The sequence below is a fragment of the Hyaena hyaena genome, unplaced genomic scaffold (assembly GCF_003009895.1).
Source record: "Hyaena hyaena isolate Hyena2069 unplaced genomic scaffold, ASM300989v1 scaffold_131, whole genome shotgun sequence".
NCBI lineage: Eukaryota > Metazoa > Chordata > Mammalia > Carnivora > Hyaenidae > Hyaena > Hyaena hyaena.
This window is the reverse complement of record NW_024080761.1, coordinates 2,942,663-2,970,596: the sequence shown is the minus strand read 5'-3', so window position 1 is coordinate 2,970,596 and position 27,934 is coordinate 2,942,663. Positions and strand designations below refer to the sequence as shown.

At 44.6% G+C, this 27,934-nt stretch overlaps 1 protein-coding gene across 3 annotated transcripts in view; it reads right to left on the bottom strand.

Annotated features, from left to right (window-relative positions):
* The window catches only part of ASXL1 (ASXL transcriptional regulator 1), a 74,974-nt gene extending 59,684 nt beyond the window's left edge, over positions 1 to 15,290 (bottom strand). For all 3 annotated transcript variants that reach the window (XM_039237720.1, XM_039237721.1, XM_039237722.1), the window contains exons 1-3: positions 15,184 to 15,290; positions 9,651 to 9,733; positions 7,106 to 7,214 (exon numbers count right to left, since the gene is read on the bottom strand). In XM_039237720.1, the coding sequence (XP_039093651.1) occupies positions 7,106 to 7,214; positions 9,651 to 9,733; positions 15,184 to 15,240 (249 nt within the window). In that variant the 5' untranslated portion in view covers positions 15,241 to 15,290. The remainder of the gene's footprint in view (positions 1 to 7,105; positions 7,215 to 9,650; positions 9,734 to 15,183) is intronic.
* Positions 15,291 to 27,934: the final 12,644 nt, after the last annotated feature.

The following is a 27,934-nucleotide window of genomic DNA, read 5'->3' as shown; positions in this document are numbered from 1 at the left end:
AGGCACACATGTGAAAGCACACCTAGTCAAAATGAATCGAAAAAGCATCTTCCAGAACAGAAACACAGACATCTTTTTTGCTCCCCATCCCTCTCCTGCCTTGTGATCCACAAAGAATTTAAAGATGCTCTCCAAACATTTGAGAACCAACTCATCTAGTCAAAACTTCAAACCTCCTAAGCCTGTCCCTCATGTGTTGATACAAATCCGTCAAATAACCACAAATGTGACTTGGTTCCATTTACTTAATCTCATTCGGACTGCTTCCCCATTGGTACAGGAACAGGAGAAGTATTTATGTTTCAAAAAGGCCAATGTGAGAAGTATGGTGCCTGTCTGGAATACAGTTAGCACTCAAACATCAGCTTCCAACTTTTCTTCCAGACTTAGCTAAACTAGAAGGAACAACTTTCTTAGACTAAACAAGCTCCTCAAATAACTCTCCCAAAAAGTCTGATCTGAAGGATTGAGAGAAGAGATCATACTCCCAGTTTTCACACTGACTGACCCAAAGGAAAGTGTGTATTTTCAAACACAGTCCCAAGGAAGCCTGGCGCACGTACAATTTCCTCATGTTCCTAGAGCCCCAGTGCTTTACAATCACACTTTAAAAGTATAATTCTTTTGTTTTAAAAATACACATCACTTTAGCAACCCTGAAATTATTGTCCTGCCCACCCCCTGCGCGACCACAAAATCACTGCGGTGGCAGTGCTTTCGAAACCTCTGGTACCTGACCTTTACCACACTTTATTATTACAGGGCTTTGAACTTCAGGAAGTAGGACAAAAGGTAGCTCATCTCTTAGACATCAAACCAGAGCTTGACCAGGGCTCCAAAAACAATCAACTTCTCTCTTCTCTCTGAGCTGGCTTGGAATCCTGTCAAACAACAGAATACCCCCTTTTCCACAGGCAGATCCAGACATCCCTTGAGAATTATTCAAACAAATAAGGAACCTTTTACCAACTCAGGGGTCAAAGCCTCCATCGAAACCAAACTGCTGCTACTATTAACCAGAACAAATGGCACTGCTCTACTAACCAGGCCTTCTGTGCAGACCTCCTACAGTTCAGAGTAGAACACGACCCGCAATAAAACGGTCTGCCTCCAGCAAATACCAAATGCATCACAAAGGAACAAGAAAGAAGTAATTATTCCGCGCTGACTTACTTTTCACACAAAATAGTCTAGATGCTAGAATGTGAGTACAGGAAGGATCTTTACTGATTTTTCACTCTAGGAAGTTTTCAACAGAGTTCCATGGTCTGGGAAAGATCTTGGAGTACCTGTGGCCTGGAATGGGGACAGTACAACCCACAAGAGATGGAGACGGTGGGCCCTCATGCATGTTTCAGCCAGAGCACTCTCAAAGCCTCTATTTGTGTTTTGCAGCTCCATTTCATGACATAAAGGATTCTTACACCTGAAGTATTTAAACAACCAATCCATTTCAACTCCTGAGCATGAAAGACAACCAAGTATAAATGGAGATGTTCAGTAAGACCCAAGATGCTCTCTGCTAGAAACCAGACCTTGACTCCTAGTCCGGTGCTCTTACTGTCACCATATATCACTTATCCTAGCATAGAAAAGAACACCTATGATCAGGTGCCAATGTAATTAACGCAGAGTGCAGAAATTCAACCAGCCATAACTAAAGATTCACATTTCAGGACATGAAAAGCTACTTTAGTAGCCAAACAATTCTAAAGATTTTCACAAAAGAGAATAAAACTAACATTTCAAGAAATATCAAGGAACTCACAAGCTGCTTCAAAAAGATGAAATGACCAAAGGTCATAAAACCTGTAGAATAATTCTTTACTCTAAATTGGCATAATGAGGGGCGCCTGGGTGGCTCAGCTGGTTAAGCATCCAACTTCGGCTCAGGTCATGATCTCACGGTTTGTGGGTTTGAGCCCCACGTCGGGCTCTGTGCTGATAGCTAGCGAAGAGCCTGGAGCCTATTCTGGATTCTGTATCTCCCTCTCTCTCTGACCCTCCCCTGCTCACGCTGTCTCTCTCTCAGAAATAAAAACATTTAAAAAAAACTTTTTTTAACTGGCATAATGAAAAGAACTTAAACTCAAAAGGTGGAGCTCCGGGTTCTACTCCAAGTTCTACTCTCAACTTGGCCACATGCATTTGTCACACAGATGTATAATCATGGATAAATTATTTAATCTGCTAGACGCTCCGTTTTCTAGCTGCAAAATGAAAATGAACTCAATGATTTGAGAGCCCTTCCTACACTAAAATTCTAAGATTCTAAGTATTTAAAAGATCATATATTTGATAAGGCTAACAGACTATCAAAGACATTGTCTTAAAATATCACTACCATTTTAAATGAAAGTAGAAATTCTTTTTTCTAACAAGCAAGATGATCAAAATTCAAAACTCTAAAAGGAATAATAACATCATATCTAAAACATACCTAAGATGTTTAAACTGCTTCTAATGGCTCAGTTTCTGCCTTCAGCAATTAAGAGGAACCAGATTATGGCCATAGTCTGGGACAGATTTATTTCTAGTGTCAGCAGATTCTTTAACAGATTTATGTAGAACTGCTCTAAAGAGGGCAAGGGGTAAAAAGGGGGGGGAGGGGTTCTTGGAAGTCAACTTGCTGAGCAAAAGAAAATATAGCCCAAAATATGCATATTCTATAATAAAACTGATATAAAAGAAAGGTGGATTACAGGGAGAACTAACTAGCTAAGGTTTTGATGATACTATGATCTACTTTTCATCTGGCCAATGCTTACTAAGTACCTATTATGTGTCAGAGACAGGAAACACTGTGAAAACAAAGTCCCTGCACTTAGACACTAGTACTGACAGACTAACAATAACCAAATAACCAAACCAGCAAGGTAATTTCTGATCCTGACAGGGCTACTCTTAGCCAAACAAAAACCCTCCTAATATTGTAGCATTAGATGGGTAGGGATAACTTCACTGAAAAGAGATTTCTGGGTTAAGAGCCAAAGGACAAAAGGCTGCCTGGGTGGTTCAGTCAGTTATGCGTCAGACTTCAGCTCAGGTCATGATCTCACAGCCTGTGGGTTCGAGTGCCTCACTGGGCTCTGTGCTGACAGCTCAGAGCCCGGAGGCTGCTTCAGATTCTGTCTACACCTCTCTCACTCTGCCCCTCCCATGCTTGCTTGCTCTCTCTCTCAAATAGAAACAGTAAAAAAGCAAAAACAAAAACACAAAGAAAACTACACAAAGGACAAGAAGTCACCATAGAGCTTTATAGTAGAAAGCCTAGCAAGTGCAAGGGCCCTATGGTGGACACAAGTCTCGGGGTTTGAGAAAAAAGGGAAGACCAGGATGGCTTTAGTACAATGACCAAGGGAAAAGTACCAGGACAACACATCACAGAGTAGACAGGGGCCAGACATGACAGTGATATGATGTAATTTGCTTTGTTATTTATTTATTCACTTATTATTTTGAAAGAGATCACATAAGCATGCACATGCAAGGGGGGAGGGGGGCGCGGCGGGCAGAGGGAAAGAGAGAATCTTAAGCAGATTCCACACTCAGCACAGAGGCTGACCAGGGACTTGATCCCACAACCCTGGTTCACAACCTCAGCAGAAACCAAGAGTCTGACGCTTGGACAATGAGCCCCCAGGTGTCCTGTGGTTTGCGTTTTTAAAAGACCACGCTGCTTGCTGTGCAAGTATCAAAAATTAAATCAAAATGTTCTCTGACACTGCCTTTCAAATGATAGACTACATGATTTCACTGTGTCTAAGTCTAGGCTTACTTCACTTGTTATTTCAGTATTTAATGGTAACATAAATAGCTTTGAAATTGCTATAAGTGTGGAGCTGTACGTGAATATTTTAATCGTAGTTATATAAATAACACTGTGAGGCCGGAGTAATTACTGCTCTTTCTTCCTCCATTTGCTTCTTCCTTTATTTGCAAACTGTGGATTTTAATGGATGGATACTTCAAGTACAGTCACCTATTTCTTCTATCAAAAAGATGTTTTTTATGCTTAAAAAAATATTCTGTATATTATACAAATCCAACTGGGCTTGTTAATTGGGTTAAAAGACCCTGAAGGATGAGCCCTATACCTTACACGAGGTATAATAAAGTGCAAATAGCTCTAAGTAACAAAAGTGATGTATCGATGTGAGATTCATTTCACAATAAAACTGAATGACGTTCACACGCCTGACAGTAAGTGCTGGAAAGACCCACACAGGCAACACTCACCAGCAACACAACCACCAAGTCACAAAATCATAGCAGTTCAGCATCAGAGCCCCAAAACGTAGAATACTACAAAGGAGCTCAGAGTGGCTTTCTAAGAACAGGGAATCCCAAGTGTAAAAAAGAGCATGAATCCTACCAGTAACCAATGACGGACACTGACAGCTGACTTCAGGAAAGGCTTAAGGAAAGCAATTCAAATCAAGGATTCAAAGCATGGATAGATTTCATCTATCGCATCCATCCTTGAGGACTAGCTCTGGGGACTGATGGAAACATCTATATATAAAGTGTCAAATGGACCATCACATTACCCAAAACTTTTATCAGAGAAGGAACCCTGTGGCACACCCTGTAAGACTCCGGCTCATCAGTAAATCTTTGCTAATCAACGATACCGCCACACAAATGTATCCAGAAAGGGAAAAAATTCCTGTTTTTCTTGAAGTAGCAAAATCACATGGATAGATACAATTCTGACCTCGATGGTCCCACTAGAAGATATTTCCAAGCAGCGGACAGAAAATCTACAAGCCATTCTGCACATGCTTTTTCTTGACACACAAAACTCAGGCAAAGAAAATGGCACAGGATTTCAGAGGTGTCACTAGAATCTTCCACAGACAAAATGAGAAATATAATTAAGTAACTTGTGCCTTCCTGTCCCTTATTATAGGCAAGACCCAGACCAAACTACCACTACAGCACACATCCCATTGCTTCCACCCTTCATTGCTGAGTGGCTCTGTACTACAATCTGGAACCGTGGACATGACCTGACAGCGCAGAGAGAGGCCTAGCAATAACCAAGATTTCTACACTTTATTATTAGTCTTTTAAAATGTATTTAATTCCACAAGACAACTGACCTAAACTGTTCAAAAATGGCAATGCCATAAAAGACAAAATAAGGCAAGGAAACTGTTCTATATTAATAAAGATTAACAAGACATGACAACCAAATGAAATGCATGATTCTTGACTGGATGCTGGACTGAACATATAAGCTATAAAAAATATTTGGGAGGTTAGGCGCCTGATTAGGCTCAGGTCATGATCTCAATACTCATGGGTTTGAGCCTCATGTCAGGCTTTGTGCTGACAGCTCTGGAGCCTGCTTCGGATTCTGTGTCTCCCTCTCTCTCTGCCCCTCCCCTGCTCGTGCTCTGTCTCTGTCTCTCAAAATTAAAACATTAAAAAACATTAAAAAAATTAAAAACCAAAAAGAATATTTGGGGAACTAAGAACAATTTGAGTATGGATTATATATTAAATGCTACTGTATCAATGTTAGTTTTCTTGAATGTGATAATGAAATTATGGTTACGTAGAATAATGTACTTGCTCTTAAAACATACATTCTGAAGTATTTAGGGGTGAAGTACCAGTTCTGGCTAACACTTGCAAATGGTTTGGGCGGGGGGGATGGGGGAAAGCATGAGAGAAAGCAAATGCGGCCAAGTTAGAAAGACAAAACTCAGTTCCTACCCTCAAGGTGTTCATAGAAGAAGGTATTTTCCTCCCACTTAAAATAGAAAAATATGCCATCAACATGCATACTTGTAATATATAGAATACAAACATAATTATACATGCCTATGTACCGTTACGTTATATATAACAATATATAATAGAAAAATGCCAGTAATGAGCAATTGAAGATAACCTAAAGAAACACCAGAAAGGCTGCCATTTCTTAAGGACTGACTCTGTAGCAGGAATGTAGACACTACCGTAAAGAAAGGTTAAATCTAGGGCGCCTGGGTGGCTTAGGAGGTTGAGTGTCTGACTTTGGCTCAGGTCACAATCTCACATTCTGTGAGTTCAAGCCCCACATCTGGCTCATTGCTGTCAGTGCAGAGCCCACTTCTGTCCTCTGTCCCTCTCTCTCTCTGACCCTCCCCTGCTGACACTCTCTCTCAAAAATGAATAAACATTTAAAAAGAAAACTAAAAGTTTGTATATAGACTATTGCAATTTATAACCACATTATGGATGCAGTAAAAGGATCAGCATCAAATTTTCAGTTTCCTGATCAACAGGCCATCTTATGCCTAAATCAGGTCAGCATACTACAGCCCCAAGACAAATCTGGCCCTCTCACAGTCTCTGATAATAAAGTTTTATTGGAACACATCCTTGTCCATTCATTTATGAATGGTCCATGGCTGCTTTCCTACTACAATGGCAGAGGTGAATAACTATGATAGAGACAGTATGACCCCCAAAACCTAAAATATTATCTGGCCCTCTACAGAAAGCATTATCAGCACCTAGTTTAAATGATAGGCCATATAAGCTAGCCTCCTTAGTGCAGTAAGTAGCATGTCGGTCTCACAAATGATAACCATGTATACCACAAGTAATAGAAAAATAATTAGCCTGTTCATTTCAGCTCTATTCAAGCTTTATTATGAACTCTACCTGATATAAGTTCTCTTCCTTTGTAATTAGCATCACTTAGAAAATACTAAGGAGTTTTTAAATTTCCACAAGTATGTTCACATGTCAGTTATTTTCCATAGAGTAGGTCTTATTTTAGCTGCCCAGTAATTTATCTTTCACAATACTATTACAAACAAACGCCTAATTAAGGCACATTTGCAGCTTCCCCCACACATTACGCATCCCTCTACTGACACAATCTGCAAAGACACAAAGAAAAGATGAATACAGACGAAGTAGCTGACTGATAGGATGAAATAATTCCTAAAATCCTGGTCGCCCTAGAACATCTCAAAGTGCCATTTAGGACCAACAGAGTCTGAATCACCTGCCTGCTTATTAGAAATGCAAATCACTGGGCCTCATCCCAGGCCTACCAGGTGACTTACACTAAAAGTTTAAGAACAGAGTTGCTACTACTTACCTTGAGTGTGAAAAGGCTGATTCGGCCAGGCAGCTTATAAAACAGCCCCTCTCCTCCTCTTGAATTGGAATGTAGCATGGCATTGAGACATGCAAGGGGGGAGGTCCCACTGTGAAAACACACAAGGATGGATGAGGGTTGAAGAAATTCGATCTGCCTACTTACTCAAAGATCTAATACCCTCTAACTCGTTCTTAAATCAAGAAGCAGCAGAGCAAGAAATAGTGCAGAAAGGAGCCCATCGCAACAATGCCGCTTTGAAAGCAGTAAAAGCGCAACAAATGAAATCCCCATCAGTCATACCCAGATAGGACGTGTTCTGTGATTCCCTTGTTCCACACCTGACACTTCCTTAGTGCCTTCAGACAATGCCAACCAGGTTCTCAAGAGACTCAGAAAAAGTACACAATGACTGTTCAAGTTCAAAGAGGTTTTTTAAAAAACACATTACCCAGTATTTTTATTAAATTTTAGTGTTAATTAAAAACAAAACTGTGTTTCCTCAGCCTCTGTTTTCCAACCTGTATATATCAGGCTCAGAAGCTGCCACATAACATTATTGACCCAAAGGCCGCAGAATCAATGGCAGTGTCCCAGGAAAGCAAGCACACCTTTTCGTCCCGAGTTAAATATTTTCTAATAAGCACACAAAAGAAGAGGATTTCATTTGCTTTTCCTCTGTTCTCAAGGGGAGAGGATGAGTTTTATTCTACATCTACCCAGGAGCCATCACTTAAATTGGAACATAAAAAGAAAAGTAAATCAAATGGAGTTGGTACCCAATAATGCTCAAACATTAAACATTAAACCAAAAAAAAAAAAAAAGGAAAGAAAGAAAAAGAGAAAAAAAAGGATTATTAAGATATTTCACAGTCCCTGCTACAATAGCTGCTTCCAAAACAATGATAACTGATTTGGAGGCTATTTACTGAATCTTAAAACAGAACGGCTGTGAAAAACACAGACAAACGTCCATTATTAATATGAACGGAGTTTGGTACCTGCACGCTCGTGCTAGGGTTCACCTGAGCACCTTCTCTGCCCTCTCCCCAGTATGTTAAAAAATATATAAAGATCTTAAGTAAAGCCTCTTAAGATTTTTCAGAACCAGAGGCCTTAATTTATGCAGTGTTAAAAATAAATTCTGAGTCTAAAAAAGCCATTAAAAAAAAAAAACCCTATTACTTATTCTGCTTTGAACACACTGGATGCTAAAAAAAAATGTTCGCCAAGAACCAATCTCTAAAAGGAAGCTTATGCAGAATGTGGAGTATCCAGTGGGTGTGCTAACGTTTCTGCTACGAGGGGGAGCGGCATGTTGGCAGAGGCCTTCAGCAGAACACGGACTCCTACACACCAGACCTCTGTCTACAAATCACAGGGCTGCTCACTCATCACGAGCCACCATGACTGCTTCACTAATTCCTATAAGAGCAAGGAGCAGAAACAAGTTAAGGTTCTCAAGTCCATCTGTCCCACAGGGACTAATTTACCTTCTATAGGTATAGTGACCCAACAGCAGTGCAGACGGCAGCATGATGGGAAATGGCCCATAAAAACAAAAATAAAGCACAATTATAACGCTACACAGTGCACAGGTACGATTTACATGAATGTGATCTAGACAATTCTGGTATCCCCTCCCCTACAAACTGTCAACTTGAGAATATCTGAACTGATGACTGGAAAATGAAGATCTTTTGACCCTAAAAGGTCAATTTCAAGCAGCTACAGCTTAACCAGCGAAAAACATATGCTGTTTGTTCTAAGTCCCAAGAAGGGACACTGTGTTGTGCTCTCCTCCTTCATTTAAATTAAAAAAAAAAAAAAAAACAGGTTGGGGTGAGAGTGGAGAGAGAAAAAGATTGAAGACAGCCACTGATTTGCATGCCTGCGAGTCCTCTGGTTTCTAACTTGTTGCTGCTTTAGGAAAACAACGTCACAGGAGACTGAAATCAAGGTCCCTCTAAAACTTAGTAAATATTCCCTATGATAAATAGCTAGAATCAACAAAGAAGAAAAAAAAAAGGTCAGTGGGTGTGATAGTTATGAGACTACCCTTCTTTGATCCTAAAATAAAGGACTTCAGAGATGTAGAAAGGAGGGCAGAAACATACGGGGGGGGGGGGGGGGAAGTAAGTTTTAAACAAGAAAGAGCCCACGGGGCCTGCCCCTTCTCTATTGCTGAAATGCGCAAGAGACAGTACAAAAGAAAACGTGCAGATTCCTTACACAAAGAACACACTCCGTGTCAAGACTTAAAGAAGAGCAAGAAAGGGAAAGGCGCTGCATCGCTAGTGAAAACAAATGGATGTTCACCCACTGCCACCCTCCACTCAGAGGAGATGCGAGCTGGGACACGGGAGGTCCGTGCCAAGCCAGGCGCGGGGCAGGAAGCGGGGAGAGGGCGCAGGTGCACCTACTCCTGTCACTATGTACCTACAGAAAGACACAAGTCCTATGAAACCCTCATGCTGAGCAGCAAGAACAATATATTATTCAATACATGCTGGCTGCTATTGTTTAAAAAAAAAAAAATACAAACCTCATTTCCTTCAGTCCTTCTGCCTCTATGACCTGCAGAATCTGTTTCGGTGTCATTGGGGCATCTGAGTAGTTTTCTAGTACCTGAAGAAGAAAGATAAATGTTCCGATTTCAGTGTGTAACTTCCATTTATATCCATCAGTCTATACCACTGGCTACAGTTCTGCTCTGAGATACCACTGCTGACAATTTAGTCCTTTTGGAGTTAACATTACTTCAGCAACCAAATTACAAATATATCTACCTAGTTGCTAAAAGTGATCGAAATTAGCATAAATAGTCTAATTCTTAATCCTGAAGACACACATCTTAGCATCCATGCTATGGTATGTGGGTGGGGCCTCAGCAACCTCAGCAACCCTGGTCACTGCCTAACCTCATGTTGTTCACATGGCGAAACCACAGAATACGCAGGGCTATCCAATAAATGACAAGACAGAAAAGCTGCATTCAGATTTTTTTCCCCAAGGAAGTCTGTTTAGTAGCCATATTTCTAAGCGATGGTCCTGCCACCCCTTGGCTGTGAAGTCCTGGTGCTCACTGCCACAGTGTGTTTTGCCATTTGGCCACACGATGCTCTGACTCTGCACGATGGGGGCAGGCAAAACAGTGGGCGGCAGGGCGGCCCATTTACGTGAGCGTCATCCGTCACAGGGCCGGGGCTGCAGTCTCTCAGCGAGTGACTGCATGTCCCTCGTGTGCTGGAGCAGAGAAGTTTTAAAAATGCCGTCCTTCTCAGGAAGGAAAAAGAGGCTGCCGATAACTTTGTACCGTCTCACCAGTAGCTGCCAAGGTGACTCCAAACCACACCAGCATCTTACAGTCTCTTTAACAACTGTAACAACTAAGCAAGCACTGCTTCGTCTCAAGTAAGATGTAAAGCAAGAGGTCTGAGAGGACTGCCGCTGAAGGTTCTCCCTCTGGAAGCACCAATGGAAGTCAAGCTTTGGAGAAGCAGGTGCTGAAACAGAGCCCCTATTTACCACGGTCCCGTTGTTAACCACTCTTTTCAAGTTTTACACTGTCTTCAGGTAGCATCATTACCTCTCACAGCTTCAACTACTACCTATGTTCCGCTAACTCCCAAATATTTATCTCTAGCCTCCATTTCTCCCCCAGCTTCGGACTCAAACATTCAGATCTGTACTGACATTCCCCCCTTGATCGTCTGTTCTAATCTAACTGGCAACTCCAATTAATCGCCTCTCTTCCGCCATGTTCCCTCCCTTGACGGACAACCTAGCTACTCGCCTAATGCGGAAATCTAGGCAGCACCCCGCACTCTCCCGTTCCCCAATTCCTTCTCTGACCCAACACACAGCCCCTTCACGAATACTCCCATAACCAGCCCTGCAGCATCAAATCCATTCCTCCTCTTCTGCCATCCTTCCCTCAACAAATACTTGTGACACTTACTTGTGCCAGGGACAGTAAGTCCCAGCTACCTGCTGTAGCCTGAGGTCAACCCAACAAAACAAATCTGCCCTCATCACGTTCCCACTGTAAACTCCAAAAGCAACCTAACCACATATGGCAAAAGCTGAGGCCTCTGAAAGGGTCAACACCTCACACTGGAAAAGCACAGTGAGGCTACAGAACCAGACAGACCTGGAATCAAATTCTAGCCTGCTAACCTTGGGCAAGTGACCGACCCACCCCGAGCCTAAGTTCCCCCACTTGTGATGGAAGGATACCGAGGACTTCCTAAGAGTTGTTAAACAGATTAGAGGTCATGAAAGTAATAGCCTGTGGTGCCTGGCACACAAGGTCCTCAGAATCTGGTGCCTGCCCGTCTCTGCCTCACTGCCAAACTGCCACTCCACAAACTTCCTGTTCCAACAACTATGTGTAGTTCTACCCAATTCCCACACTTCCATCCTGTGCACAAGCACATGTGCGTGTAGACACACATGACTGCTATTTCTTGTCACCGGGTCCTGCTAACATCCTGTGTGATGGCCCTAACTTCCGCCCACCCTTCAAGATTCAGTTTGGAAAGCCCCTTCCTCCAGGAAGCCTTCTCTGATCCCTGCCAGGCAGAGTTAAATGTCTGTTTTCAGTGTCCTTATAGTCCATAATACATATAATTTACCTTCCAAAGTAGGGCACTTGTGAGTGAAAAGAAAGTAGATAATTACGCCTGGTCAATAAGCACGAACCAGGATGTCTATCACTTGTACATCTAAGATGGCACTTATCGAGCGTGCACTAAAATGCTACTCATAGGTCTAGACCTTCTTCATTCCCAAAAGACCATAACCTCCTCAAGGGCAAACCTTATCCACCTTTCTAAGAACCTAAGAGCCAAGTTAAGCAGTGTTGACTTGAACAAACCCTCAACAAACCCTGGTTACAAGCTACGATGCTCACTGCCACAGGTATCACTTCTGTGACACTAAATGTGAACTGCGCTAGTCAATTTCTGTGCCATAATTTTTGTGAAAGGAAGCATGACTCTGAAAAATCAGTTACCAATTACTTAAGCAGCAGTCAGGATGAGCCTGGGAATCTAAGACACAGAAAACAAAATCTCTAAAAGGAAGTTACATCAAAAGATACAAAGTATTCTCTTTTATTATAATTGTATATGCCTCCAGCTTTCAGTACAAGAACAATTCAGCAGTGTTCTATTCCTAGTCTCTTTCTAGCACACTTTAAAAAAAAAGTATCTCTTCTCCTACTTCAAAGAGGAAAAAAAAATGTTTGATGTTAAGAATGGTCAGTCATGAATCAAAGTGGAAGATAAAGCGTACAATGAGGAGTTTCTCAAAGCCAGGGAGAATCCATTTAAGGACATTCAATTTAAAGGGAAATCCCCTTGGCTATTTCTCCCAAACAAATTGTTCCTTACAAGCAAGAGGATTTACACTATCCAACCCTCTAAGGTCTACCTCTTCTATCTAGAAAAGACAATACTACAGAATGTTTGAAAGAAAAGTCTCTACTTCTCGACAGCATAATTACCATTTGCAAAAATCAATCTCTTGAGGTATACTACCCCACTGAACTTCTCCAGGAGTCTTTTCTTTCCTACCGAAATAGTTTTTAATAGAGTTCCTAGCATCACTCTAGCCACAAATCTAAGTGAGGTAAGGAGCAATATGAAACTGCCCCAAAGCAAGTGTATCTCATTGCCATGGCAAGCACTCCAAATCCACCTGTCCAAAGAGGAGATTTAATCAACTGCTCTACTCGTACAGCTTTCTCTAGTCAAGATGCTCTCTGTCCAGCATAAGCTCTCACAAACTCTGGCACTCCGTGTTGCAACAATTTTCTTCACATGGGGAGAGAACTCTAAAAAGTTACCCTTCACCCACCACTAAGTGGTCCCATCCAAAGGGATAGAAAAATTCTAACAGAAAAATAATAAAGATATGCACAATTACATCACTATGTTTCCACAAGTCTCTTTCACATGTTCAAGAGAACTACAAAGTAATGCCTATTCCTATTACTCTTTAATGAAGAGCCACTAAACAAAAAGAGAACAAAAAAGAGAAAGAACTCGGATAATCTGGCATGAAGTTGAGCCAATGGTAAAACAGAAGTAGCCACCTGGAGTTCATATCACATCACAGCAAGTTCAAGAACCCCAAGATGCTTAACAGAACCATGGACCCCAAATTCCGGAAGTCTTTCATCTGGTAAGAGCCAACAGAGCTTTGGGACAAACTTCAAAATTCCATCAGAACATAAATAACACAGGATTTGAAGGTACTTTCACCTACCTCTAACAAGTAACTCTGGCAAGCAAATTTCCTTTTAGTGCCAAGTCATAAACACCTGCAGACCAGGAACTCGAGAGGAGAATTTCAATGAAAACCCAAGATTCAACCTCGAGGAGAAGGAGAGCAAGCACATCCTTTGGCTCTCCCCTACTCTCCTTCAGGCCGAAATCTGGTTCTAGGCAAAGCAACACTGGAGAAATCCTAAAATTTCCGAGATCGCAAAGCCAGCCAAAGCTTTCAATTTTGACCAAATCAAAAACTACGTAGGAACTGCAAAATCTTCAACCTTCACACGCCAAACCAGAACAAAGTAACTGAGGCAGGAGACTTGAGCACACAACCAATCACTATTTCTGTTCCTTGGGCAACAAGTGCCTGGGGAAGTCCATGAGGAACACCAGCGAAAATTCCTTCTATATCAAACCGCTTTAGTTCTTGGAAGTCAGTAACTGAGTTTTACACACTCCCAGTAAGAAGGTGTACCACAGGTCTGTAACAACGCTCAACACACAGCCTTCTCTTCGTCTGCACAACACCTTCGAGGCAGGAGCCTCACCTCCCCAAATAAAGAAAAGATTAGAAGAGAAAGCTTCATTCATCACTAAAAAGTCAATTATAGTAATTACATATAAGCTACAGGATGTGGAGAGAAGTGTACGCTATCCACACTAGAACCCTGCTAGGTGACGCTTAAGGAAGTGACATCTCTGGGAGAAGAATGAGCTATTACCATTGTCATCCGTAAAATCTTATGAGAACACGTCTCACAGTGTCTTAGCTTTGCGGGTGCAAATCCATAAGGAAGGTATTTCACTTACAAGTCCTCTGACACTGTGAAAAAACTCACAACCCTCCTCACCAGGCAGCCTCACTCAAATTACTCTCTCCTTTGCTAAGTTCTCAGTGTGCAGTATCTTCATATACTTGGTCTTTGTCCAGCACTTCATGTATATGTGCCCCATTACACTAAGGGGTAGAAGACACGCACAGACATTCTTTGCAAAGTAGAGCCAGTTCTCTGCAGAGGGCCTATCTAGCTCCACTCTAGCTTACGAAATAAAACACTCTAGTCAGCGTTTCTCAAAGTGTGCTCCGGGGCCACCTGCATTACAGTCAACACAGGGACCTGGTTATAAGGAAGATACTCAGACTCTACCTGCTCCAGAACCTCTGGCTCAGATCCTCAGCAGGGCCCTAGGACGAGCATTCCTAAAACCTCCCAGATGCCCCAAGACACCAAAGTTTGAGAACCACTACTCAAGGTTCCGGCAGGGAGTAAGCAAGCACTTGCTTCCCTCCACACACCTGGTTTAGATTGGGAAAGCTCAAAATGCCCCTCGCGTCCTTAAGATTGGGGGGTCTTTTCCCACCCCTGGGAGTCAAATGCACCACCCCACTGCCCACCGGGAAGCGAGGGAGGAGCTTCCGACCCTTCCCGGAAACCTAACTCCCCCGAGTGCAAAAACGAAGCTTCCCCAGACCCCCAGACGCTGCCAAATAGTGGGGGAGGGGAGGCTGGGGCCCCGCCGCCCAGAGGGGGAGGAGTCGGACTGCCAGCTCGCCCCTCCGCAGGAATTTAGGGGGTGGGGGGAACTGCAGAAAAAGGCGCCACATCTAGCCGGCGGGGGACCTCTCCCCACCCAACGCCGGGCGGTGGGGGATGGGGGGGTCCCGTTCCAGGAGAAATGGTGGCCCCGCCCCCTCCTGCAGTGGGCAGGGCTTCGCCCCTCCCCCTCCCGGTGGAGGGGGCTCGACGAGCCCACCCCCCGCGTCCCCCACTGAGCCCCCTCCGCGACCCGCCTCACCAGGCGCGCGGCCTCGGCCCACGTGCGCTCCTTCTTCCTCTTCTGTTTGTCCTTCATCCTCCTCCTCCCCGGCGGCGGCGGCGGCTGCTCCACGCGGGACCTCCGGGCGGGGCGGGTGGCGGCGGCGGCGGCGCGGGGCTGGGGCAGCGACGGCGGCGGGGGGCGCGTGGCGGCGGCGGCGGCGCGCGAGGAGTCGGGTGCGGCCGGGGAGAGGGGGCGGGCGCGCGGGGACCGGCTGGCGCGAGACCCGGCGCGAGGGCGACGATGGGGGAGGGGTGGCGGCGGCGGCTCCACGCGCCCGCGCTGCGTCAGTCGCCCACGGCGGCGGCGGCGGCGGCGGCGGCGGCGGCGGCAGCCCCGCGATCGCTAAGGAATGCGGCGGCTCCGCATAACCACGGGGTCAGAGGTCACGGCTCCAGCCTCCGCTTTCCCGCTCTGCTAAGTGGCCGAGACAGGACCGGCGGCGGGGCGGGAAGGCGAGACGCGGCTTTCCCTTCAGCGCCCGGGTGTGTGCGTGTCTGCCGTGGGTGTGTGTGTGTGTGAGTGTGTGTGAAGAGTGAGGAGGGGGAGTGCGGGGTTTTTTTTTTTTTTTGAACAAAAACAAACCGAAAAGGCGGCTGGGAATTGTAGTCCCGACTGCCTCTCTGGCCTCCCCCGCTCCGGAAGAATATGGCTGCGTGAAGCGCTTGGACCACACTTCCCGGCGTACCTCTCGCGGCCCGTCTTTTCCGCCCTCCCCTCCCTTCCTCCGCCTCGCGCAAACCTCGGTAAAGAAGGGGGACGGGCAGTCGTTCGGGGAAGAGACTGGGCGGAGTCTCGCGAGGTGCGGGAACTGGATGCGAGCCTGAGGCATTCTGGGAGGCAATGCTGGGAAGGGGCGGTGGCTGGGCTCCCCAGCCGCACTTAACCCCTTCGGCGCTCTTGGCCTCCGGGCCCCCGGGCGGTTAAGGGTGAGGAGGGAGAACTGGCAGCTCGACTCCCTGCGCCCACTTTGTGCCTCTCCCCGCCTAAACGGTTCTCACTGACACTTCAAAAAGATGCAAGGGGCAGGACTTTCCCTTTTGGTCCTTCCCTGAATGACTCACTGCCGCATAATAATGAGACAATGAGACACTCATACCAGTAAAACGGTTTTTCCACGCTTGATGGCCCTAAACAGTTCCCCATTTCCTCCTGTGCTTTCATGCCGCCAAGGCCGCTACGTGTTTGCAGAAGCTGCCCCCGCCGCCTGGAGTGTTTTTACCACTTGGCGAACTTCATGATAATGAGGGGTAAAGAACTTGGACTTTGGGACCATACTGACCAGAATGCACTTGAGGCCTTCTTAGAGGCAGTTGCCTGGAGAGAACCCAGGCCCTGGAGCCAAAAGTAGACTGACCAACGCTGGAATTCTGGCGAGGCCACTCCCTGGGTATCAACCTAAAACTAGGGACTCAACCTCTCTGAGCTTCAATTTTCTAATCTACAACATTAGTCTATCTCAGAGCAGAAGCGGGATTAAAATGAACATAAAACACATGGCAGTTTGGAAGAAGGTATGAAGGGGGACTTTAACATTAGGTCCATATAATTTGGCTCCTAGCAAAGAGCGAGTGTTTAATAATTAGTACACGCTGAGAGACAATGGGCAATGAACGTAGCCTCTCGGAGCCTTGGTTGCTGAGTATGAAATGAAATAAGGTTCAGAGTACCCAGCACATAGGGTTTTTGTACCTACTTGCGCAGAGATGTCCCTAAAATCAGTCCTATACCGGATTAATGAGCAGCTCTTAAATATTAGGGAGGCAGGGTCAATGGCCACCGTTGAAAGGTTTTCCTGGGTAAGGAAATAACCTTCCATCCCCTGATGGTAGCACATGGGAGAGGCAGTGCTTAGAGGAGACCAATTCTAACACTCCAGGATTCAGTGCTCCTGCTTTATTTAATGCTCATCACAGAAGATGTTCATGTCCAATAGATGAAATACTGCAAAGGGAATAGACTGCAGAAGGTGAAATGAAATCTCTCCCTCTTCGTACTTCACCCCGAGAAGGGGACAAGGAAGAACAACCCCCTACCACCACTACCGAAACATTTTTTGACTTGATTTTTTTCTTTTAAAACAAAGGTTGTTGTTGTTGTTGTTTTTAATCTACAGCTGACACAGTAACCTTTGACAATCATCTGGCTTGTTTCAAATGTTTTCTTCTTGAGTAGCTTCCCCCTCCTTGGATCTCCAAAGAGTAACCGGAGAAGATTCATTCTAAGGTTTACATGTTTAGGGGCCCCTGGGTGGCTCAGTGGGTAGAGCATCTGACTTGATATCAGCCCAGTTCACAGTCTCCCGGTTCATGAATTTGAACCCCAATTCAGGCTCTGTGCGGACAGTGTGGAGCCTGCCTGGGATTCTCTCTCCCTCCCTCCCTTCCTCTCTCTCTGCTTCTCCCCTGCTCATGCTGTCTCTCTCTCTCTCAAAATAAACTTTAGAAAATCATTTATTTTTTTAAATATTTTTATTTATTTCTAGGAGAGAGAGAGACAGCGTGAGCAGGGGAGGGTCAGAGAGAGAGGGAGATACAGACTCTGAAATAGACTCTAGGCTCCGAGCTGGCAGTCAGCACAGAGCCCGACACGGGGCTCGAACCCACGAACTGCAAGATCATGACCTAAGGGAAAGTCAGACGCCTAACCTACTAAGCCACCCAGGCGCCCCATAGAAAATCATTTAAAAAAATAAAATTTACATGTTTAGCACAGACCCCTGCGGTAGGCAGAATAATGCCTTCCCCAACACAGCCCCAAAACTATGCTCCAGTCTGGGGACCCTGTGAATATACTACATTCCACCACAAAATTAACTTCGAAGATAGAATGAAGGACTGGAAAACAGCAAGATTATCCCGGATTATTTGGGCGAGCCCAGTTTAATCACACGCACCCTTAAAAGCAGAAGGCGTCGGCAGAAGAGATGCTTTGGGGAGATGAGGCAGGAGGGGAATAAGATTTGAAGCTTGAGAGGGACTCAACCCAGTGTTGCTGCCTTGAAAGGGGGCCGTGAGCCAGGGAATGTAGGCAGCCTCTAGAGGCGGGCAAGCCCTGCCAGCACACAACACAACTTCCTACAAGGTCACTGCACAGAATTCTCACAACCTGAATGAGCTCGCAAGCAGGGTGCCCCCCTCTCGCCAAGTCTGTGGAAAGGAATGTAGTTCTGCCAATACTTCAATTTTAGCTGTATCAGAGAACCCACTGACCCATACTACGCATGACTTCTGGCCCATAGAAAGCGTGAGATATAAATGGATGTTGTTTTAAGCCACTAAACCTGCGGTAACTTCTTACAGTGGCAAAAAAGAAAAAAAAAACCTAATACACTGGAAATGACTTTAATTCTTTCAGCCAACACTAACTGGCTCTCACATTTCGGTCAAGCCATGGGGGAATCCAGATGTGACTATTTCAAGGTCTCTGCCCTTACAGAATTAAACAGAAACTGATGACATCATAGTTGAGTGTGAAGAGAGTACATTCAGAGGAATGTAAAAATAATGTGTTGAAAATGGACGTCAGTCACTAAAACTTAAGTAGCTGTGATTTTCTTTTTAGAGCGAATGAGACTCAAGTTTATTCTGTTATCAGAAACACCAAAAAACAACCTATACATTTTTTTCGGGGGTGTGTGTTTTTCCATTTTTATCACAGTGCTTTTATTACAAATTATCTTTGAAGTCAACATAGGTGCCACAGGGCAGCGTAAGGTAAACAGGACTGTATTCAACCCTGCTCTGTTTGGGGATGAGTCACTGTTTTCAAACTGCACAGTTATGAAGAAAGCACACATTCAGGAATCTGAATAACACACACACCACCAGCAGACTCAGGAATTCCCAAAAGGACACCCCTGAACACCACTGTGAGGTCATACATGGCCATGAGCTTTGGACTTCACCTGGCCTGAGTTTGAATCTTCTTTCAGTTCCTCTCTAGCTGACTGGCCTTGGTCAAGTTCTGAAACTTCTCATTAACTCAAAAGGTGGCATAAACTTGGAGTGCCTGGGTGGCTCAATCGGTTGAGCCTCCGACTTCAGCTCAGGTCATGATCTCACGGTCCATGAGTTCAAGCCCCGCATAGGGCTCTGCGCTGCCAGCTCAGAGCCTGAGGCTGCTTCAGATTCTGTGGCTCCCTCTCTGCCCCTCCTCCGCTCATGCTCTGTCTCTCTCTGTCCCTCAAAAATAAATAAACATTAAAAAGAAAAGTTAAGGGGCGCCTGGGTGGCTTAGTCGGTTAAGCGTCCGACTTTCGCTTGGGTCATGATCTCGCGGTTCGTGGGTTCGAGCCCCGCGTCGGGCCCTGTGCTGACTGCCAGCTCGGAGCCTGGAGCCTGTTTCAGTCTGTGACTCCCTCTCTCTCTGACCCTCCCCTGCTCACGCTGTCTCTCTCTCTCTCCTAGAAATAAATAAAACATTAAAAAAATTAAAAAGAAAAAGAAAAAGAAAAGTTAAAAAAAAAAAGGTGGCATAAACTCAAAGGGTAGAATTGGGATTAAATAGGATCTTTGTAAAGTGACTTTGACTTGCACACAGTACTCATTAAATGCCAGCTCTCTTTGCCTCAGAGAAGCTTTAGAATCGAAAGTATAAAAAGTGCCTCCTTTTTATATTTCAGTGAACTAAACCCTGGAACAGTTTTCCACTCAAATGAATGTTCTCTCCCAGTAATTCCCTATTTTCAAATGAAGGTGAGGTTCAGAGTCAAATTACCTCCGCTAGGTTCTAGATGATTAAATGAGACCACATTTACTAGACTTCCAGAATAACAAATGATCAGCAAATGTGTATCTCTCCTGGCCCCTCCCACATTTCACTTCTTTGTATGATATTTGGTTTACTGTCTGTATTCTCTCTTTTTTTTATTTTTTAAAATGTTTTTTAAAATTTATTTCTGAGAGAGAGAGAGAGAGAGAGACAGCGTGAGCAGGGGAGGAGCAGAGAAAGAGGGAGACACAGAACCTGAAACAGGCTCCAGGCTCTGAGCTGGCTGTCAGCACAGAGCCCAATGTGGGGCTTGAACCCACGAACCATGAGATCATGACCTGAGCCGAAGTCGGACACTTAACCAACTGAGCCACCCAGGTGCCCCTACTGTCCATTCTTGTTAGCGTGTTCTTGGGTCCATCATCATTCCCCCAACATCTGGCACAGTCTTGGTGCATGGTAGGCACTCAGTCTGTCGAATGAATGACCTTACTTGATCACTACTTTATTGGACAAAATCCTTGAGGACTAATTTCCCACTGAACTATTTCCCCTAAACAGTTATTTGGAATGTGCCAAGCAGAACTGAGAAAGACAGGCAAAAGTTCACACACACGTATTTATGCAAATTGCCAAGATGCTCAGGAATAGAGACTTCGTGACCTCACTGTCATCTTTAGACACAGAATCTGTCCGCAACATGGACAGCCGTAACTCAGTTTACCTGCCATTCACCATCGTTTAAATCCACTTGTGTTTTTCAGTCTCCCGTGGGACTGAAAAAGGTGTTTAAATTCCATTTTATTCCACCAAAATGTTAATAATCGTTACTTCTGTGCTGTAAGACTGAGGTCAGATTTTGGTTTTCTATCTTTTTTTTCCCTACAAAGTATTACATTTAATTGAAAAAATTTTAATTTAACCGCAAAACAGAGCATTTAGACTATGGTGACAGATGTAATGTTTTTCACTTCTTTATACTTGTATTTTCCAAATCTTCTAGAATGAGTATGTGCTACTCATATAGGAGTGTGCTGAAAAAATTAAAATGTTCATGCTCAACACGGAGGGAACATTTTTTTTAATGTTTGTTTCTTTTTGAGAGAGAGACAGACAGAGTACAAGCAGGGGCGGGACAGAGAGAGAGGGAGACACAGAATCTGAAGCAGGCTCCAGGTTCTGAGCTGTCAGCACAGAGCCCAACACGGGGCTCGAACTCATGAATCGCAAAATCATGACCTGAGCCAAAGTCAGACAGTTGACCAACTGAGCCATTCAGGTGCCCTGTAAGGGAACATCTTTAATAATAATTCTTCCTTTCATTTTACTTAAAAAAGATTTGTGGGGAGCACCTGGGCAGCTCAGCCCCTTAAGTGTCCAACTCTTGATTTCGGCTCGGGTCATGATGTCACAGTTCACAGGATCGAGCTCCATGTCAGGCTGTGCACTGAAAGCATGGAGCCTGCTTGGGATTCTCTCTCCCTCTCTCTCTGCCCCTCCCCTGCTTGTGCTCGCTCACTCGCTCGCTCTCTCTCTCAAAATAAATAAACTTTTAAAAAAAGTGGGATCCCCTCCAAATGGCCTCAAAGTTTATTCACATCTGACCTAGTTTTTACCAAAATTGTGGGAAATATCAGCCCCCAGACAGATTCTTTAATGTTTTCAAGTGGAAATTTCAGGACCTCTTTAAAGAGCCCATCCCAATTTTCAATCTCTCCTAATGCCAGAGAGATATACTCCTTCCTACTATAAATCTTTCTGGTCTCAGTGTAAGTTTAAAGTGCATTTTAACACCAAAATTCTAGGAGTGGTGGTGCTAACTGATGATTGGTAGATGGCTTCTTCTTTTTCAATGGTTTATAATGAAAGCAGTTTACACCCTGCCCCAAATGGCTATTCTTCCTCCCCTTCTTCATTAATTGCTAATATCTGTGTGTGAAGTTCAGGGCTTAGATAAGTGGCTTTTGCAGTTGGCTTTAATCAGGGCCAGTAAAGTGAAGGAACTGTCTCAAAATCCCACAGTTAGCTGTGCTGGAGTCAAGACTTAGACCCAAAGTCCTCATTCCAAACGCCTTCTAACGACTGGTAGCCAGCCTCTAAAATAGCCCCTGGTGACTCCCAACCTTGATTATTCACATCCCTTTTTAGTCCCCACTCGGAAGAGGGCTGAACTGTGGACCCAGAAGGATATTTTGGAAGTAACTGTGTGTGGCTTCTGGGTCTGGGTCATAAAAGACATAGCAACTTCCACCTTGTTCTCTTGGATCACACCCTCTGGGGGATGGCAGCCACCATGTCATAAGGACGCTCTTGGGCAGCCCCAATGGAGAGGTTCACATGGCAGTAGCTCCAGACAAGCTTTCAAATGACTTCAGCCCTAGCCAACATCTTGACTGTAGCCTTATGAAAGAGCCAGAGCCAGAATCACCCGAATACGGTACTCCTGCATCCCTGACCCACAGAAACTGTATGAGATAATGAATATGTACTGTTTTAAGGCACTAAGTTTTGAGACAATTTGTTACACAGCAGTAGATAATTAATACAGACATAGTATCTCCCTTCTGAGTGGTTCTTAAATTTTGTGAAGTCTACTGAAAAGCATCGACCCTCTTTCCAGATAAATTGTACGCAGACCCAACAGCATAGAGCCTGACCCAGAGTGGGGGGCTTTTAGGTTGTTGAATGGGTTTATTCAAGCAGGACGGGGTGCTAACGCTGGTCTGCAGGGGAGGGGGAGCAAGTAAGGGGTGCAGAGCCATTCTCGATGCCCCCTTACCTATTTCTTCAGCAAGGCTTTCCCTGCTGCCCTAAACTCATTGAGTCTAATATACTCCCATAGTACCCAATGCTTCCTTCAAACTATAATGAGGAAAAATAGAACTCATTCTTGACATTGATGATGACTTCTTCCATGTCTGCCCCTGAATTAGATTGTCAGGCAGATGAGGTCAGGGATTATAGAACTATTTACCACTCTGCCTTAAAATTCAGCTGTAAAAACAGATGCACCATGTTCATAATAGCGTAACATTTACTGACCGTTTACCATTTACCATGTGCCAGAGCCTATCCCATGGACTTGCTATGCACCTTTTCAGCTCAAGTTCACAAAAATACTACAAGGTACCATCCCTATCAACAATGTACATATGAGGAAGCAGAGGTTGAGAGAGAAAAAAATACCTTGCCCAAGATCACACAGCTAGTGAGTGGCCGACCTGGGAGTAAAGTTCAGGTTGGCTGAATGAAACCAAGCTCTATGAATTTAGCCATTCAGCCCCACTGCCAAAAAAAAATTTGAAGAAGATTAATGAGTTGGGACTTGTTCTACCAGATATGAAAATGCATTCAGTAGCTATGCCAACTAAAACAGTGCAAGTTTTACAAAAGAAAAAAACAGACCAACTAAACTGAATAGAGCACAGAAATAGAATCAAGCATATAAGGAACCGCAGTGCATAAAAAAGGTAACATTTCAAATCGCTGGAGAAATGATGGAAGGCAATAAACAGAATAGAACCACTGCGTAGCCATTTGGAGAAAAATGAAGTTGGAGCTCCACTCTACTTCTTAAATCTACATTCCACCTAGATCAAGGATTTATATGTCATGAAAGAAACAATGAAAGTATTGGGAGAAAAAAAAAAACAAGAGGCGGTTTTTATAATTCTAGAACTGGAACTATTTCTAAGCCTGTTATAAAAGTTAAAAAAAGATCCATCAGGTAAAACTGATAGAGTTTTACCACATAAAATAAGAGCGCATATGCAGCAACAAAATACTATGCACAAGGTTAAAGACAATGAAGTGGGGGAAATTTATCACAGATACGGCAAGGAGTGAGGATTCCTAATAAACAGAATTCTTTTGTTTTGTTCTGTTTTAAATAGGCTTCACGCCCAGTGGGGCTTGAACTCACAACCCTGAGATCAGGACCTGAGTTAAGATCAAAAGTCAGATGCTTAACCAACTGAGCCACCCAGATGCCCCTCCTAATAAAGAGAAGTCCTAAAAAGTCAATAGGAAACACCTCTACAGTACGCAGCCAGTTAACAAAAGAAATGCAGATAGAAGTAAACACTTGAAAAGATCATCAGTCTCATTGGCAATCCTGTTAACTAAAGGACTGAGATTCCATTTTCCAACAGACCAGGGTGGCAAAGGTTAAACAGAGGAGCAGAATCCAGTGCTAGCAAGGAAAGGTATGGAAGGATAAGCACAATTTCTGCACTGCTGGTAGGAGTGTAAATACACACAGTCTTATTGAGAGGCAGTTTAGCAATATGTAACCGGATCATCATGGGAATACCCTTTGATCTAGTAATTCACTTACAGAGATACATCCCAGAGAAGAAATTAAGCAAGTGAATCTATATACAAGTACCGTGATCTATGTACAAATTTGCTTAATACAGTATTGTATAAAATAGTAAGAATCTGGAAACGACTTCAGTGACAATCAATAGTGTAAAATAAATTCTGGTATTTCATAAAATAGATTACCAGACACCCATTAAAAATGATCACGTAAGTCTATGTTTGTTAACTGGTCATATGTCCCAAACATGTTATTGAGTAAAAAACAGGACAGGTGTGTAGTATGAACCCAGCAATATTATGAAGATCAAACTAAAGGTTTGTATAAGGAGGGATCCAAAAGATTGGCCGGCAGCTAGCTATGGTTAATGGAATTCCTAGTGATTTTTTTTAATTTTTTTTTTAATGTTTTATTTATTTCTAGGAGAGAGAGAGACAGCATGAGCAGGGGAGGGTCAGAGAGAGAGGGAGTCACAGACTGAAACAGGCTCCAGGCTCTGAGCTGGCAGTCAGCACAGAGCCCGACGCGGGGCTCGAACCCACGAACCGCGAGATCATGACCCAATCGAAAGTCGGACGCTTAACCGACTAAGCCACCCAGGCGCCCCCTTAGTGATTTGTCATTATTGCCTTCAGTGTCTCTGTTCCATTTGAATTTTGCGCCCTCAGAATACATAATTCTTATCATCCGAATATTCAATAAAGCTCACTGCGTTTTGATCTAAATATAGCGTATTTTAAATAAAGAAATTCTTTCTTTCTTTTTAATGTTTTATTACTGAGAGAGAGAGAGAGAAACAGCGTGAGCAGGGGAGGGTCAGAGAGAGACAGAGACACAGAATCTGAAGCAGGCTCCAGGCTCTGAGCTAGCTGCCAGCACAGAGCCTGACACAGGGCTCAAACCCACGAACAGTGAGATCACAACCTGAGTCGAAGTCAGACGCTTAACCGACTGAGCCACCCAGGCTCTCCAATATAGCACTTAAATTCTATTATACGGCCTAGAAACTTTTCATTATCACATGCATTCCCTACCGCAACCCAACAAGGAAGGTATTATTCAATCATTTACCAGAAAAGAAGGCAACCCAAGGCTCAGAAAGGCTAAGCAACTTTCGCTGGACGTATGTGAGCCGGGTTCTGGCTGACACACAGGGCTCTTCCCATGATGCGGCACTATTGCTAATAACTAATATTGCTATTGATATTTAATAACGTATGCCTCTTAGTATGTGCCCAGTCGGTGCCAGGCACTCGATGTTTTCTTTCATCCTTTCAGCAACTCTGAAAGCAGCAGGGTTGACATTAACCCTCCCACCAAGGTGGAAGAGCATGCTGCTGATAAGCAGTGCCAAACCGGATGTGCCCAGCTCCAAACCCTCCCTGCTCTGTGATGCCACCTTTCTTGCTGATGTAGCAGCATAAGTGTCTTCACCCTGAGACATTATCTGCCCTGAGGTCTTTGCTCCTCCACACGTCCACATGTCTGACGGGGCTTAAACACAGATTATGCTTTTGACCATAATGCAGATGTTTACTTTTGCCATGTAGTGTTTAAGCAAGATGGTTGTGAAGTCTTAGTTTAGCTGTTAACTTTACCACCTAGCTTAGAAGCCTCGGAAGTCTCTCCTCGCAGCATAAACCCAAGGCAGCCATACTCCAACACAGTCTGGCTCTCCTCTGCCTGGCCTCTCCCTCCGTCCTCCCTCCTGACCACACCCCTACTGCTTCACAGCCCCAGCATCCAGCAAAAGTGGCGTTTGCTAAATGCTGACTGAAAAGAAGAGGAAAGAAAGCTCCACACCCTAAGGGACAAGGATTTTGAGCAGGCAATCTGAGAGGGGCCTTGGAGGCCGAATGACATTTAATTGAGCAGAGATGAGGTAAAGCTTGGATGAAGCAACAAGCTCACACAGTCTGTCACCTGGAGGCTTACGTCTACACTGTACTGCCTGGCTTTACGAAGTGCTTTCACTCAGTGATTGTAAGAGCTACCATTCCTGGAGTGCTCGCCACAGGCCAGGCCCCGGGCACTTTACATATACTCTATCTTCTCCATGTATATTTAATTTATGGTGATTTTTATGACCCTCATGATTATTATTTACTTTCTGTCTCTCTCCTCGAGCTCCATACAGTGCAGAAGGTCAAGATTTATTCCCTGTTGTGTTCACAACAGTGCTTGGCATACAGGTGCTCAGTAGGCCACTAAATTCTCCACAGAGCCCTGTGAGGTAAGAATGACTTTTACGCCCACTTTATACATAAAGCAACTTGAGGCTTAGACAAAACAAGTGACTTTGGTGAAGGTACAGCTCCAACAAGAGGAAAACATTAAAAATAGATCCATGGGGGGTGCCTGGGTGGCTCAGTCGGTTAAGCGTCCGACTTTGGCTCAGGTCATGATCTCATGGTTCGTGGGTTCGAGCCCCGCATCGGGCTCTGTGCTGACAGCTAGCTCAGAGCCTGGAGCCTGCTTCAGATTCTGTGTCTCCTTCTCTCTCTCTGACCCTCCCCTGTTCATGCTGTCTCTCTCTCTCTCAGAAATAAAACATTTAAAAAAAAAAGATGGAAAAAAAATAGATCCATGGATTCTCTCTCTCCATTAGCTCTGCAACCATCTGGATTCAGAAATGGGTCCATTGGCTCTTCGGCTCAGGTCATGAGCTCACGGTTCGCGAGCTTGAGTCTAGCATCGGGTTCTCTGCTGACGGTGTGGAGCCTGCTTAGGATTATCTGTCTCTCTGTCTCCCTCTCTCTCTCAAATAAATAAACAAACATAAAAAAGGGGCGCCTGGGTGGCTCAGTCGGTTAAGCATCTGACTTCGGCTCAGGTCATGGGTCGTGGGTTTGAGCCCCACATCAGGTTCTCTGCTGTTAGCACTGAGCCTGCCTTAGAACCTCTGTCCTCCCTCTCTCTCTGTCCCTCCTCGCTCCTTCTTTGTCTCTCAAAAAAATACTTAAAAAATAATAAAGGGGTGCCTGGGTGGCTCAGTCGGTTAAGTGTTCAACTTCCGCTCAGATCATGATCTTGAGGTTTCCGAGTTTGAGCCCCGCATCAGGCTCTCTGCTGTCAGTGCACAGCTAGCTTTGGATCCTCTGTGCCCCCTCTCCCTTCCCTACTGGTTCTAAAATAAATAAACTTAAAGAAAAGGAGAGGAGAGGAGAGGGGAGGGGAGGGGAGGGGAGGGGAGAGGAGGGGAGAGGAGAAGAGAGAAGAGGAGAGGAGAGGAGAGGAGAGAAAAGTCCATTCCTAGCCTGACGTTAGGAGTCCCCCCCCCTGCCCGCAGGACCCCCTAATTGACTAACAATGGTAACAACGCTGCAATGATTACCATTTGCTGATCACTTGCCATTCCCAGTGACTCACTGCAACTTAGGAAGTACTTGCAAGGACCCCTTTGGGACCGTTGAGCAAACTGAGGCCCCCGGGAGGTTAAGAAACTGCACCAGAATAACAAAGCTAGTAAATGCTGAGTTCGGAATTCACAACCCAGCAGTGTAGGCCCAGGGCCCACCCGCTGATCACTGCCCACGTTACCTCCCTAAGGTGATGAACCAGGAGCACGAGCAGCAGGGAGGGCTGGCCTCTCCAGAGCACTTACCAAGGGCTAGATCAGTTGGCGTGGCCCGTTAGGTACGTCTTCATGTGTCTCTTCATGTTCTCTTTTAAACCTCACAATCGCCCCGTGAAGTC